Source organism: Pongo pygmaeus, chromosome 18 (genome assembly GCF_028885625.2).
Source record: "Pongo pygmaeus isolate AG05252 chromosome 18, NHGRI_mPonPyg2-v2.0_pri, whole genome shotgun sequence".
NCBI lineage: Eukaryota > Metazoa > Chordata > Mammalia > Primates > Hominidae > Pongo > Pongo pygmaeus.
The window spans coordinates 65,240,243-65,254,733 of NC_072391.2; the positions used below are offsets into that span (position 1 = coordinate 65,240,243).

The 14,491-nt window shown below is 57.4% G+C and overlaps 2 protein-coding genes across 6 annotated transcripts; both read left to right on the forward strand.

Annotated features, from left to right (window-relative positions):
• The first annotated feature begins 849 nt into the window (after window positions 1–849).
• On the forward strand, window positions 850–12,286 carry EDC4 (enhancer of mRNA decapping 4). 4 transcript variants are annotated; one of them, XM_054453976.2, is made up of 29 exons: window positions 850–1,138; window positions 3,735–3,891; window positions 4,277–4,388; window positions 4,662–4,761; window positions 5,007–5,196; window positions 5,299–5,446; window positions 5,528–5,632; window positions 5,953–6,062; window positions 6,147–6,230; window positions 6,323–6,418; window positions 6,524–6,626; window positions 6,744–6,924; window positions 7,024–7,096; window positions 7,199–7,290; window positions 7,374–7,561; window positions 7,637–7,758; window positions 7,850–8,003; window positions 8,343–8,776; window positions 8,863–8,967; window positions 9,052–9,204; window positions 9,284–9,320; window positions 9,455–9,632; window positions 9,741–9,896; window positions 9,999–10,114; window positions 10,216–10,381; window positions 10,466–10,652; window positions 10,745–10,964; window positions 11,354–11,517; window positions 11,742–12,286. In XM_054453976.2, the coding sequence occupies exons 1-29, from the start codon at window positions 1,057–1,059 to the stop codon at window positions 11,932–11,934; spliced, it is 4,206 nt and encodes a 1,401-aa protein (XP_054309951.1). In that variant the 5' UTR covers window positions 850–1,056; the 3' UTR covers window positions 11,935–12,286. The 4 variants fall into 4 exon arrangements, with proteins under 4 accessions (XP_054309951.1, XP_054309952.1, XP_054309949.1 ...); XM_054453977.2 differs by having other exon boundaries at window positions 1,007–1,138; window positions 7,850–7,928; XM_054453974.2 differs by having other exon boundaries at window positions 1,007–1,138; window positions 9,455–9,896.
• Window positions 12,287–12,342: 56 nt separating this feature from the next.
• Window positions 12,343–14,150, forward strand: NRN1L (neuritin 1 like). 2 transcript variants are annotated; one of them, XM_054453993.2, is made up of 3 exons: window positions 12,343–12,770; window positions 13,504–13,636; window positions 13,756–14,150. In XM_054453993.2, the coding sequence occupies exons 1-3, from the start codon at window positions 12,692–12,694 to the stop codon at window positions 14,039–14,041; spliced, it is 498 nt and encodes a 165-aa protein (XP_054309968.1). In that variant the 5' UTR covers window positions 12,343–12,691; the 3' UTR covers window positions 14,042–14,150. The 2 variants fall into 2 exon arrangements, with proteins under 2 accessions (XP_054309968.1, XP_054309969.1); XM_054453994.2 differs by having other exon boundaries at window positions 12,418–12,770; window positions 13,525–13,636.
• Window positions 14,151–14,491: the final 341 nt, after the last annotated feature.

Genomic DNA, 14,491 nt, shown 5'->3' on the forward strand with positions numbered 1-14,491 from the left:
AACCCAAGATTTGGGTCAGTGCCCTGTTAAGGGTTTTAGGATTGGTAAGGACACCACAGCTAAATCTGACTGTAAAAGGATACCCTTCCCCCGTCCCACTACGGGTGGAGGCTAAGGACCTCCTCAGATCCCACAGATTGCCTGGTGACATTGGGCACAGGGCTGGATGGTGTGTTGTTTGAGAGGACAGCATGCTCAGGAGATTTCAGTGGGAATGATCTCTAGGCTGATGTGTATTTGGGGAAGTGGGGGTGGGGAAGAGGTAGGTGCGTGCTGCCTCAAACCACCTTGTGTAAAATCTGCAATACCGCTTCTTCCATGTACCTGTGCCTGAACTGTCTGCAATAAAGAAGAATTTGTAAACTGTGGTTTCTTTCTTCCAACCTGAGGGTGCCACGTGGGACAAGGGGATGCCGGGGCACAGTAGGGGACAATGACTGATCATTGTAGTGGGATCATCTCCCCTGCTCTTGCAATTCCTGAGTTTTATGACCTCGAGGGAGCTTCAGGCCTTGAGTTATACCGACCCATTCCCAAAGGGAACCTGAGGCACCTGCCAATTCAGCATATTCTGGGGGTCTGAGGGACCTTAGCATGGGCGGCTGAGTTGACCCCGTCCTAGGACCATCGGAGTCCATGTTCTGGGAGTGGGCAGGGACCTGGCGGCTTCTGAGTCGAGTAGGGCTTTGGGTGGCCCAGTGCGTGCACGCTTACTTCAGCCCCGTGGGACTTCCCTGACCTCGCGGGCACAGGGGCGGGGCCGCCGAGGGGGACGGGCTGCGGGAGGGGTTTAGGCTTCCGCCCCCAGCCCGGAACCTTTCTTCTCCGGCCCTGGCAGGTTCCGGGAGCCTCGGCTCGTGGGTGCCGGAAGTGGAGGCGGTTGGTGTGGTTGGCGGGGCTCAGGGACGCTGCGCGGGCGGCGGTTTGCGAACTGCGGGTGGACTGTGTAGTGACCGGCGTCCAGCTGTCTCGCCCCGTGGCGGGTGGGCGAGGGTGCGTGGTGCGCGGCGGCGGCGGAACGAACGCGGTGCGGGCTTGGCGCCCGCCGCTGGGCCCATGGCCTCCTGCGCGAGCATCGACATCGAGGACGCCACGCAGCATCTGCGGGACATCCTCAAGCTGGACCGGCCCGCGGGCGGTGAGCGGGGGTTGCGGGGGTGGGCCCCAGGCGAGCTGACAAAAGGGCGGCGCGCGTCTGAACCGCCCTTGGGGTCCACAGCTCCCTTAGGACTGGCTCTGGATCCTCCCGGCGGGTAAGGGTGGACGGGGATTGACTGTGCCCCTCGAAGGGCGCAGACCCCTGAGTGTGACCCCTCCCTATCCTGTCCTCAGGCTGTTCTGCCTTGTCCTTCAGCGTCTTGGTTGAAGGTGAAGCCCCTTCTCTGAATCCGCTGGAGCCCTCTGGTTTCCTGGCCCCGAGGTCTCTAGTGTTCCTGGGACTGGCCTAGCTCCTCTTCCCTTTTGCCATGGTTCAGAGGCCTGGTCTGGGCTCCGTATGTGGAATTCTGGGCCCAGACTTAAGCGCGATGCTGAAGAGCCGCCGGTCCCCCTCCATAACTTGCCCTTCTCTCTGGAATAAAGACTCCAGGCCTCCCGTTCTGAAACTGATTTCCAGGAGGAAGGTGTCCAGTCCAAATTCCGTGTTCTTTCTGGGATGAAGGCAAATCACAGACCGCACCACCCTGACTGAATTATGCTACAAATATCTGCAAGCCTTAATTTGTTCCCATTCATTCATATTTCGCTTTGGCTCTTAATGATACCTCAGAACTAGTCTTGCCCCCAAAGATTCCCCAAGACACAGCTAACAGGGTTGTAATATACTGTTGTCATTGAAAGAAAGGAGTGTCTCGATACTGTGATGGGCATGGGAAGGGTGGAGGCTGGTGAGTGCAGAGTGCAGGTCTGAGAGGGGAGACTGGGCTAGGTCTTGTAATGTGAACAGGGGCTTGGGTGTCAGGAAAGGCACCCAAGGCACCTATGTAGAAGCCACCTATTAGGAAGAGGAATAGCACGTGTGCAGGCACTAGTTTACTGACAGGTTTAGGGATCTCTGAAGTGGCCGATGATGATGGTGTGGGCGTACAGTGGAGAATTGATGTTTCCTCAGATCTTGTTCTTACACCTGCTGGGAGGCCCAGACTGGCTGCTTCTGGAAGCAGGCACTGGTGCTCACTAGAGGTGGATTCAACTAACCCCTACTTTCAGAAAATCCATCTGCTGCCTGAGACCACTCGGCCCTTTGTCACAGGCCTGGAGTGTGTGCCCTCTTTACTCATGAGTTGGGCGTGGACCTCTCCTGCTGCTCAGCTGCTTTGTAGACTAGACTCCGCAGAGATTTGGTAGAGCCTGGCATGGCCAACCATGTACAGCCTGGGCCTGCTTTTTGGTTGTCCTCATGGTACCCTTCATGGAAGGGAGAGTTGTCAGCTTGTCCCTGAGCAGCTAAAGTGGCTCTGATCCGAATGAAGTGGCCTGGAGGCTCTCCTTATAACTCCTTTGTTTATTGATTGGCACTTGATTCCCTTGTTTGCCAAGCAGCTCTTTCTTGTCTCCTCTCACTGGACGACCAGGTCAGAACTCAGACTATTGAGGACTGGGCGCAGTGGCTCACGCCTGTAATCCCAGCACTTTGGGAGGCTGAGGTGGGTGGATTGCTTGAGGCCAGGTTCGAGACCAGCCTGGCCAACATGGTTTCTTAACATGGTGAAACCTCGTCTCTACTAAAAATATAAAAATTAGGTGAGCTGTAATCCCAGCTACTTGGGAGGCTGATGCAGGAGAATCCCTTGAACCCAGGGGGTAGAGGTTGCAGTGAGCCGAGATTGCACCAAAATAATTCAAAGACTGTTGTGACTGGAAACTTGCTATGTTCTGAATGTGGAGCCCTAGGCTCCTTGCCACCTGGGGATTTTGGAAATGGTGTCTGAGCCTATGAGAGTGTTTGAAACCCAGCCAGTTGCAAAGAACTGAAATGCTGTCTTTCCTTACTCCACACGCTGCCCCATAGTTTTTCTCCTTTTGGTCCAGCTCTTTTATGTCCCTGCCTTCTGTGTTGCCCAAGATAGCTTCTTCTGAGCCATTTCTGTGTGGGGCAGCCCCTTCCACATCTTACCAGTGCCCTTCCATGCCTTAGGAGCCCATCTTCTCTCCAAACTCTGACACTACATTGGTCTAGGCCTTGATCTCTCTCACCCAGATTCTCAACCATTCTGCATGCTATCTTAGAGTAATCATCCCACTGGCTGGAACTGACCACGTCACCTTCCCTTTTGAAACTCTTTATGGTTCTCATGGCCCACAGGGAGAGTCTGAGTGCCACAGCATCATACCTGATGCCTCTGTAGCTTTGTTTTCCCTCCATCCTTCCTGTGTTTGTGTGTTCTGGTCACACTAACTGCTGTATAAAGTCTTTCCTGACCCCTCCTATGCCCTCACTCAGAGTCCACAGAGTTCTTCTGTAGTGACCCAGACCTGAGTATTCACTGCCCTCAAAGGGTCCTTGATGGCTTGTACCCCTCCCCCAGGTAGAAGAGCCTCATGCTCATCCTTGATCCTGCCTACATCAGTGTTTATGGAACGAGAGATGAACACAGGGCCCTCCTCCTCATGGACATGCTTTGCTCAGTTGAATGTTCCTAGAGCACCTCATAGTTCTTGAAGGAAACTCTGAAAGGGGAGAGGCTTGTGGGCAGGTCGAGCAACCTTATCAGAGTGACCCTCTTTGTCCCCAGGCCCCAGTGCAGAAAGCCCACGGCCATCCAGTGCCTACAATGGGGACCTCAATGGACTTCTGGTCCCAGACCCGCTCTGCTCAGGTGATGGTACCTCAACAAACAAGACTGGCCTTCGGACCATGCCACCCATTAACCTGCAAGAGAAGCAGGTCATGTGAGTACCTAGGAGACGACAATAGTGGCGATGGTGTATTTGGGGTGTCTGCTAGCTGAAGGCATGAGCTGGAGAGTGAGCGGGGTCAGCAGCCTCTGCTGCTTCCTCTCTAGATGACCTGGGGTGGAGCTTGAGCTTGCACTAGGATGAGAGGCAAGGACAAGCTCAAGGGTTTGGCCTGGATACCTGGTTTAGAATGAAAGTAGGCTCATTCCCAAGGAAGGAGGTGAGCAAGCGGGCTGTGGGTCTGGGGCCAGTGGACCAGGCAAAGCTGACATTGGACTAGATACCTTCACCAGTCTGGCTATGTCCTCGTTTCCTCCCAACCCTGCCCATTGAGCCTTTGGGTGAACAAGAGACAAAGTTTTTGCACTCTTCCCCACAGCTGTCTCTCAGGAGATGATAGCTCCACCTGCATTGGAATTTTGGCCAAGGAGGTGGAGATTGTGGCCAGCAGTGACTCTAGCATTTCAAGCAAGGCCCGGGGAAGCAACAAGGTAGGTACTAGGATGCTGTGGCATATGTAATATATGGGGGCACACCCAGCCTTTCCAGTCTCCCTCATGCTGCCAGTTCCTATGGGGACCACCTTGACACTTTCCCAGTTTCAGGAAGCCAGGGCTGGGTGCCAAGCCTCTGTGGGAGTCTGGCTCCAGGAGGTAACAGTGGGTAGCTGGACTTGCATCTGTGTCCTCTCCCATCCCCAGGGATGTTGGGGGCCACCTAGGCTCTGGGGAAGTTCCATGACTTTTCTCACCCTGGATTCTCAGGTGAAAATTCAGCCTGTCGCCAAGTATGACTGGGAGCAGAAGTACTACTATGGCAACCTGATTGCTGTGTCTAACTCCTTCTTGGCCTATGCCATTCGGGGTGAGTAAAGACAGTGAGGAGGAAGGAATGTTCTGCTGGATGTCCCACAGAGCCAGTTCCAACATCAGGCCACTCAGGCCTTAGGGGTACAATGGAAGGTTTGTCCATGCTGCCTCTTGGGGAGCTGGGTGGGAAAACCAAGCTTGAGACTATGGTGGTGGCAGGGAGACAGGCAGGGGCAGCGCTTCTCTGTTACTGCCTGAGCCTGGATACGTATTCATGGTCCACTGCTCTCCTGATTCCAGCTGCCAACAATGGCTCTGCCATGGTGCGGGTGATCAGTGTCAGCACTTCGGAGCGGACCTTGCTCAAGGGCTTCACAGGCAGTGTGGCTGATCTGGCTTTCGCGCACCTCAACTCTCCACAGCTGGCCTGCCTGGATGAGGCAGGCAACCTGTTCGTGTGGCGCTTGGCTCTGGTTAATGGCAAAATTCAGTATCCATTCCTTCCTGTGGGTGGTGGGACTGAAGAAGGGTGGGCAGAGCTGGGGTGTCACGCCTCTTCATTCACCTATCTAGCCCTTAACACCCTGCTCAGAGAAGAGATCTTGGTCCATATTCGGCAGCCAGAGGGCACGCCACTGAACCACTTTCGCAGGATCATCTGGTGCCCCTTCATCCCTGAGGAGAGCGAGGACTGCTGTGAAGAGAGCAGCCCTACAGTGGCCCTGCTGCATGAAGACCGGGTGAGGGGGCTGACATGAAGAGGCGCCGGAGAAGCCATAGTATGGGGTTGGGCTGCACACTCACCTCCCTGTGCCTTCCAGGCTGAGGTGTGGGACCTGGACATGCTCCGCTCCAGCCACAGTACCTGGCCTGTGGATGTCAGCCAGATCAAGCAGGGCTTCATTGTGGTAAAAGGTCATAGCACGGTAAGCCTGTGACTGCCTGCCTCCCCTGCCCTCCCCTCTTCCTCATATCCATCGTCTGTTCCCTATATCCACAGCTGCCCGGGCAGCTTTACTAGCATTCTGCCCATGGGGACTCTGAGCTCAAAGTGGCCCTCACCTGTGCAGCTTTCTCCTTACCTAGCAGCACCCTGCAGGTCTGGCCTTCTCTAGGAACCCTGTTCATTTAGTCAGTCACACAAGCATGCCAGTCCCACCGTGAGTCAGCCCAGCTCATTACCATCCTCACTTGGGAGGGGCTCGTTCTCACCTCTAGTCAGCAAAGCTTTTTGGGTTCTTTCTAGTGCCTCAGTGAAGGAGCCCTCTCACCTGATGGGACTGTGCTGGCTACTGCGAGCCATGATGGCTATGTCAAGTTCTGGCAGATCTACATTGAGGGGCAAGATGAGCCAAGGTAAGGTAGGGCCTCAGGGACCAGGATCCTCCCAAGGTAGCCCACCCGACCACTCACTCAGGCCCCTCATCTGCCTACCTGCAGGTGTCTGCACGAGTGGAAGCCTCATGATGGGCGGCCCCTCTCCTGCCTCCTGTTCTGTGACAACCATAAGAAACAAGACCCTGAGTGAGTGAGTGGGCAGCCTAGTGGGTGGTGGGCTGGACCATGGCTCCCAGCAGGGGGCCCAGCCAGTCACTCAGTGCCTTGTTGCCTTGCAGTGTCCCTTTCTGGAGGTTCCTTATTACTGGTGCTGACCAGAACCGAGAGTTAAAGATGTGGTGTACAGTATCCTGGACCTGCCTGCAGACTATTCGGTAAGCAGTGTCTGGAAGGCTGGGGGACTGGGCAGGGGTGGCAGGGTTGGGAATGTGGCTTCCTTCAGTTCTCAGGCTCATTCACTCTGCTTTGTGGCTCTCTAGCTTCTCCCCAGATATCTTCAGCTCAGTGAGTGTGCCCCCTAGCCTCAAGGTTTGCTTGGACCTCTCAGCAGAATACCTGATTCTCAGCGATGTGCAACGGAAGGTAGGCTGCCATGGGGTACCCTGGGCAGAGTTGGGATTATAGAGGAAGGCCGGGGAGCAGGTGGCGCATCACAGCCCTTAGCCTCTGAGCTTAGCTAGGAACGTTCTGCCTGTGCAGGTCCTCTATGTGATGGAGCTGCTGCAAAACCAGGAGGAGGGCCATGCCTGCTTCAGCTCCATCTCGGAGTTCCTGCTCACCCACCCTGTGCTGAGCTTCGGTATCCAGGTTGTGAGTCGCTGCCGGCTACGGCACACTGAGGTGCTGCCTGCCGAAGAGGAAAATGACAGCCTGGGTGCTGGTGAGCTGCCTCAGGGTCAGAGCTATGTGTCCATATATCTAGGGGGTTGTGGAGGCACAGAGAGGGCCAGGGGCTTCATCATCCACGCTGTCCTTTCAGATGGTACCCATGGAGCCGGTGCCATGGAGTCTGCGGCCGGTGTGCTCATCAAGCTCTTTTGTGTGCATACTAAGTGAGTGAGTGGGGAGGCCCACCAGTGTCCTGTCTGTGTCTATCTCCACTCTACTGACCCTCGCCCTTGGAGCACTTTATTCTCCCCCTTCTTTTCCTGCAGGGCACTGCAAGATGTGCAGATCCGCTTCCAGCCACAGCTGAACCCTGATGTGGTGGCCCCACTGCCCACCCACACTGCTCACGAGGACTTTAGTGAGTAGGGCGTGAGAGGGAGGTAGGGTAAGTTGGACTGACCAGGGTCTGAGATCTAACTCAAATGGCAACTTGCCCTGCAGCATTTGGAGAGTCTCGGCCCGAACTGGGCTCCGAGGGCCTGGGGTCAGCTGCTCACGGCTCCCAGCCTGACCTCCGACGAATCGTGGAGCTGCCTGCACCCGCCGACTTCCTCAGTCTGAGCAGTGAGACCAAGCCCAAGTTGATGACACCTGACGCCTTCATGACACCTAGCGCCTCCTTGCAGCAGGTACTCTCCCAGGGTAGGGGGACCTGGGAATGCCTCAGCCACAGGCCACAGGTCTTATTTCCTGCATCTCCCCAGATCACTGCCTCTCCCAGCAGCAGCAGCAGCGGTAGCAGCAGCAGCAGCAGCAGTAGCAGCAGCTCCCTTACAGCTGTGTCTGCCATGAGCAGCACCTCAGCTGTGGACCCCTCCTTGACCAGGTGAGGCAAGGGTCAGAGATGGAGGATGGCAGGGGCTGGTACCAGATGATACCAAGCTCTGGCTGCTGACACCTCAGCCTTCCCCGACCAGGCCACCTGAGGAGCTGACCTTGAGCCCCAAGCTGCAGCTGGATGGCAGCCTGACAATGAGCAGCAGTGGCAGCCTTCAGGCAAGCCCGCGCGGCCTCCTTCCTGGCCTGCTCCCAGCCCCAGCTGACAAACTGACTCCCAAGGGGCCGGGCCAGGTGTGTGAATGGGTGTGTGTGTGAAGTGTGGGGAGCAGGTGGGCGGCAGCAGGGAAGGTGGGTGGTGGGCTCCTCCCGGCTCCCTGCTGCTGATCCTGCTCTACTCGACGTGGTCCATGTTTCCCTGAGGTCATTTCACCCTCCTGTGTTTCCTGGTGGGTGTCTCCTCAGCCTCCCTGTCCCCACCTCCTCTTCTTGGCTGTGGCCTCATTTTTGACCTGTATCCCCACTTCCCTGCTGCCCCGTCTCTCATTACTACTAATACTAATGCCTCGTCTCTGTGCCCCCATCTCTGCCTCACTTCCTGTCACTTAAGCCCCCATCTTTGGCCCACCTCAGGTGCCTACTGCCGCCTCTGCACTGTCCCTGGAACTGCAGGAAGTGGAGCCCCTGGGGCTACCCCAAGCCTCCCCTAGCCGCACCCGTTCCCCTGATGTCATCTCCTCAGCTTCTACTGCCCTGTCCCAGGACATCCCTGAGATTGCGTCTGAGGCCCTGTCCCGTGGTTTTGGCTCCTCTGCACCAGAGGGCCTTGAGCCAGACAGTATGGCTTCAGCTGCCTCGGCACTGCACCTGCTGTCCCCACGGCCCCGGCCAGGGCCTGAGCTCGGCCCCCAGCTTGGCCTTGATGGAGGTCCTGGGGATGGAGATCGGCATAGTACCCCCTCCCTCCTGGAGGCAGCCTTGACCCAGGAGGCCTCAACTCCTGATAGTCAGGTTTGGCCCACAGCACCTGACATTACTCGTGAGACCTGCAGCACCCTGGCAGAAAGGTGAGGAGCTTGGGAGGGGAAAAGTGTGCTAGCAGCGGGGGGCTTCAGATAGATTCATCCATTGCTGATTTGGCCTGTCCTCCCAGCCCCAGGAATGGCCTTCAGGAAAAGCACAAGAGCCTAGCCTTCCACCGACCACCATATCACCTGCTGCAGCAACGTGACAGCCAGGATGCCAGTGCTGAGCAAAGGTGGGAGCCACTCTACACCATTGCCCTCATGGGGGGATGGGCAGCAAGTGGGCAGGGGCTTACTCCTCTTTCCCCTTCCCACAGTGACCATGATGATGAGGTGGCCAGCCTTGCCTCTGCTTCAGGAGGCTTTGGCACCAAAGTTCCTGCTCCACGGCTGCCTGCCAAGGACTGGAAGACCAAGGGATCCCCTCGAACCTCACCCAAGCTCAGGAGGAAAAGCAAGAAGGATGATGGGTAGGGAGGAATCCTAGGGAGGGAGAGGGTGGTCTCCAGGCTGCCTGACGTAGCCTGAGGTGCTTCTCGCCTATGGCAGGGATGCAGCCATGGGATCCCGGCTCACAGAGCACCAGGTAAGTGAATGAGCCCACTTTGTACTTGTGGAACTTCACCCTGCAGGGGTGGAGAAGGGCTCTGGGCCATTCCCTGGTCTGGTGTGTGGGGATGGGTGGGGCAGGCATCATGTGACTGTCAGTGCTACTGACAGGTGGCAGAGCCCCCTGAGGACTGGCCAGCACTAATTTGGCAACAGCAGAGAGAGCTGGCAGAGCTGCGGCACAGCCAAGAAGAGCTGCTGCAGCGTCTGTGTACCCAACTCGAAGGCCTGCAGAGCACAGTCACAGGCCACGTAGAACGTGCCCTTGAGACCCGGCACGAGCAGGAACGTATCCTTGAGGCTGGTAGCACAACATGGCATAGGGACAGGGGCAGCATTCTTGGCCTGGGAAGGAGTACACGACCTGCTCCAGGCCTGTTCCTTAGCTACGGCTCAGAGCGGCGGCTGGAGCGAGCACTGGCTGAGGGGCAGCAGCGGGGAGGGCAGCTGCAGGAGCAGCTGACACAACAGTTGTCCCAAGCACTGTCTTCAGCTGTAGCTGGGCGTCTAGAGCGCAGCATACGGGATGAGATCAAGAAGACAGTCCCTCCATGTGAGTTTTGCATGCCGACTCCCTTTGGGTGGTTCAGGTGGGAGTGGGGTACCTGTCAAGCTTCTTCTCATGGCTCCACCTCACCCTCTTCCCCTCTCCCAGGTGTCTCAAGGAGTCTGGAGCCTATGGCAGGCCAACTGAGCAACTCAGTGGCTACCAAGCTCACAGCTGTGGAGGGCAGCATGAAAGAGAACATCTCCAAGCTGCTCAAGTCCAAGGTGCTATAGGGCCCAAGATGTGGGTGGAGGTGGTGGTTCCTGGGCCTAGTCAGGCCAGGCTGGGCTCAGGCTTTCAACTTGGCCCCTCCCTCTAACCCCAGAACTTGACTGATGCCATCGCCCGAGCAGCTGCAGACACATTACAGGGGCCGATGCAGGCTGCCTACCGGGAAGCCTTCCAGAGTGTGGTGCTGCCGGCCTTTGAGAAGAGCTGCCAGGCCATGTTCCAGCAAATCAATGATAGCTTCCGGCTGGGGACACAGGAATGTGAGTGGGGTCATATGGTCCAAGGTGGGAGGGGTTATCCTTTTTCCTACTGTTCCTCTTACAGTCCCTGTGGACACCCCTCAGACTTGCAGCAGCTAGAAAGCCACATGAAGAGCCGGAAGGCACGGGAACAGGAGGCCAGGGAGCCTGTGCTAGCCCAGCTGCGGGGCCTGGTCAGCACACTGCAGAGTGCCACTGAGCAGATGGCAGCCACCGTGGCCAGCAGTGTTCGGGCTGAGGTGCAGCACCAGCTGCATGTGGCTGTGGGCAGGTGTGTGGGCAGAGTACTGGGGAAGGTGGTGGGCTTGAGAAAGGCCAGACTAGGCTCCCTGTCCACTTCACCTCACTCACTTCCCTTTGCAGCCTGCAGGAGTCCATTTTAGCACAGGTACAGCGCATCGTTAAGGGTGAGGTGAGTGTGGCGCTCAAGGAGCAGCAGGCCGCCGTCACCTCCAGCATCATGCAGGCCATGCGCTCAGCTGCTGGCACACCTGTCCCTTCTGCCCACCTTGACTGCCAGGCCCAGCAAGCCCATATCCTGCAGCTGCTGCAGCAAGGCCACCTCAATCAGGCCTTCCAGCAGGTACGATAGGCATAAGGCCCTGGTAAGGGTCATGTGTCTCTTGACAAGGCCCACACACCATACATTCTACTCCACCCACCACCTTTGCACCTTCTGGCCCCAGCAGAGTGTTCTTGGTTCCCTTTGGCCTCCAGGCCATTGTCCCTGCTGCTTCCTCTTCCTGGACCCCTTTCTTCCCACCTAGCCCACTTGCTTTACAACTACCCTTCTCAGGAACGATTTCCTAATCCCCTAGGATAACTACACAGCCCTACGGGGCTCTCTCTCAGTCCCTCTGGAGCTCTCACTAGCCCACCCTGTGGTCATCCTCCCCCAGGCCACACAGTTCAGACAAGCAGACATTCCATCCTGATATTTGCTATAAACACTGCTGTTTTTTTCTCCTCCAGGCGCTGACAGCTGCTGACCTGAACCTGGTGCTGTATGTATGTGAAACTGTGGACCCAGCCCAGGTTTTTGGGCAGCCACCCTGCCCACTCTCCCAGCCTGTGCTCCTTTCCCTCATCCAGCAGCTGGCATCTGACCTTGGCACTCGAACTGACCTCAAGCTCAGGTAAGTGGGGGCAGCCAGGGATGGGGAGATGAGCTGGGGAGTGGGGCAGTGGGAGGGAGCAGTTTGAAGCTGACACCCACTTCTGCCTGAATCCTCTCCCTAATTTTCTCCACCAATCCTTTCTGCCTTCACCCAGAAGGTTCCCTCTGGGCCTCGGTGCCACCAGGGGGCGCTCCCATCTGCTGGCACCCACCTGTAGCCTGTCCTTTCCCCCCCATCCCCAGCTACCTGGAAGAGGCCGTGATGCACCTGGACCACAGTGACCCCATCACTCGGGACCACATGGGCTCCGTTATGGCCCAGGTGCGCCAAAAGCTTTTTCAGTTCCTGCAGGCTGAGCCACACAACTCACTTGGCAAAGCAGCCCGGCGTCTCAGCCTCATGCTGCATGGCCTCGTGACCCCCAGCCTCCCTTAGCTGCTAAGCCTGCCTTGCCCAGGGGTGAGATGGCACTGAAGGCCAGCAGACAGGCCTAGGCCGAGGCAGGGTCATGGCTGGCCTTTACCTGCTCAGGCCCCCATCTCTGGGGTGTTTGGGGGTCAGGGAGCAGGGAGCACTGGCCGTGGTCTACAGGGTGTGGTAGTCAGAAGGTTTAGGCTGGGCCCAGGGCAGGTATTGTGCCTGCTTGGGTTCTGCCATGCCTGGAGCATGACCCTGAGATCGTGACACCACTTGAGTGGAATTTTCCATGTTCCTTTTTACCTCTAATTTGGATCTTTTTGTTTTTGAAAAACATTGAGAAATTCAATTAAATGCTTTTGGAATAAAATGGAGTATGTGTGTGCTTTTGGTTCGTCTTTGATGTGACTCTCCTAACTGCCGTCTGGTCGTTCTCTGCCCATCTCTTCCCCGTGGAGCTCTGTCGAGGCCAACCCAGCCAAGGGGCCGGGTTACCCACTCATCTGCTCCAACTGCCTTCCCAGATCTCCCTTCTCCCTCCTTCTATGGGGGTGAGGGTCCAGGAACCTGCCCAGCACCAGCCTGTGCTCCTGGGAATTTCTGCTCTCTGAGGTCTTCTCGCTCTTTTTCCCATCTCGGTGTTGGAGGCGGAGCCGCCGGGTGGGTTCGGAGCCCCACCCCCAGCTCCCATCCAATCACCGTCCCTCCCTCCGGGGGCTGGGCGGACGGGCTGCACTCCAAGCAGCTAGCTCCCGCACTAGGCTCGCAGCCAGGGATGATGTGCTGCTGCCGCCACCGCTGCTGCTGCCGGCAACCACCCCATGCCCTGAGGCCGTTGCTGTTGCTGCCCCTCGGTGAGTGCGGGCGTCCCGGGCCCGGGCCACACCCCCTTCTCGTCCAGCCAGGCCAGGCTGGGCATAGGATGTGTGGGAACGCTGGGTGCCAGGGTGGAGAAGAGTTGTAAGGGCTCCAGGAAGGTGTGCTGGTGACTTCAGGACAGAAAGTGAGAGGCACAAACAGCCCCAGTTACGGGGGAAGGACTCCAAAATTTGCATCCCCTCTTATGATAAAGGGAGACATGCCAATGGCAGGACTTACAGACCAGTCATAGGATCCCTAAGTCCTTTCTGAGGGTCTGGCCTGGATCCCAATACCTCTGCATCCTGCCTCGTCTCTCCAAAAATATCTATCTTTAGAGAGAGTTCGGAGGGCCAAGCAAAGCTTGTCTAAACCGCAGAGAGATGCACCTGTTCCTGGTCTGGGGCTTCTGGACCTCCCTCCCCTCCACCCTGTCCTGACTCCTTACGTGGACCCTTCTCACCTGCGGCCCCAGAAGCTCAGAGGAAGAGCTGACTTGGGGGACACAATACCCCCTCCCCCTGTACAAATCCCAGTCTGGGTCCTACCTTGAAGGGGGCCTGGGTAGGTAATCCCCAGACTTGCCCTTTAGTTCCCTGGGGCACCCTTTTTCCGCTGAGTCACATCCCCAGAGTGCTCCCAGGTAAACAAGCCCCTGGGGGCTGGGGGATGGGCCTGGCTCATCCTATCTACCATTCCTCCCCCACCCCACCCCTGCCCCACTTCTAGTCCTTTTACCTCCCCTGGCAGCAGCTGCAGCGGGCCCAAACCGATGTGACACCATATACCAGGGCTTCGCCGAGTGTCTCATCCGCTTGGGGGACGGCATGGGCCGCGGAGGCGAGCTGGAGACCATCTGCAGGTACCGGCGGGTGTGAGGCAGTGGCCCAACCTGTGCCACCATTGGGGACTGAACCTTTTATTTCCCAAGCTAAAGTCTCCTTGCCTCACCTAATCCCCCTAATCCCACTCCCTTAACAGGTCTTGGAATGACTTCCATGCCTGTGTCTCTCGGGTCCTGTCGGGCTGTCCGGAGGAGGCAGCTGCAGTGTGGGAATCACTACAGCAAGAAGCTCGTCAGGCCCCCCATCCGAATAACTTGCACACTCTGTGCGGTGCCCCAGTGCATGTTCAGGAGCGCGGCACAGGCTCCGAAACCAACCAGGAGACGCTGCGGGCTACAGCGCCTGGACTCCCCATGGCCCCCGTGCCCCCACTGCTGGCGGCTGCTCTGGCTCTGGCCTACCTCCTGAGGCCTCTGACCTAGCCTATTGGGTCAGGTAGCAGCGCCTGTACCTCCAGCCCTGCTCTGGCAGTGATTGTCCAGGCTCTGCAGAGCGCAGCAGGGCTTTTCATTAAAGGTATTTATATTTGTAGTAAGCTCCTTCCTTTTTCCTGGCTGTGGCCTTGCTTGCGGCTGGGGCCAGGGACTCCTAGAAACTGATCCTTTGCTTGGATGGAATGGGCGGGGCTGAGGGCCACCACAGGGGACTCAATCTTCTTCCTTACAAACACTCATTTCCCAGTGGCAGCGCAAAGCTTTCCATTTCATGCAGGTCCCAAGAGCTCCTCCAGTGGAGACTGGAGATCTGCCAGAATGCACAGTCTTCCTCTGTCTTCCTGTGCTGGCTGAGGTCGGGAGGGTGGGGTCTCAGCCCTGCACTCTTAGCACTGCCTGCCCCTTCTATCCTGGCCCCTGGGGGCCAGGTGAGCTGGT

Excerpts from the sequence above, each read along its gene's own strand:
- EDC4 (XM_054453974.2), top strand. The coding sequence starts at position 1,057 with ATGGCCTCCTGCGCGAGCATCGACATCGAGGACGCCACGCAGCATCTG. Across the intron at positions 6,063-6,146 it reads GAGGGGCAAGATGAGCCAAG|GTGTCTGCACGAGTGGAAGC; the intron begins GTAAGGTAGGGC and ends GCCTACCTGCAG. Across the intron at positions 6,231-6,322 it reads CATAAGAAACAAGACCCTGA|TGTCCCTTTCTGGAGGTTCC; the intron begins GTGAGTGAGTGG and ends GTTGCCTTGCAG.
- NRN1L (XM_054453993.2), top strand. The coding sequence starts at position 12,692 with ATGATGTGCTGCTGCCGCCACCGCTGCTGCTGCCGGCAACCACCCCAT. Across the intron at positions 12,771-13,503 it reads GTTGCTGTTGCTGCCCCTCG|TCCTTTTACCTCCCCTGGCA; the intron begins GTGAGTGCGGGC and ends CCCCACTTCTAG. Across the intron at positions 13,637-13,755 it reads GAGCTGGAGACCATCTGCAG|GTCTTGGAATGACTTCCATG; the intron begins GTACCGGCGGGT and ends CTCCCTTAACAG.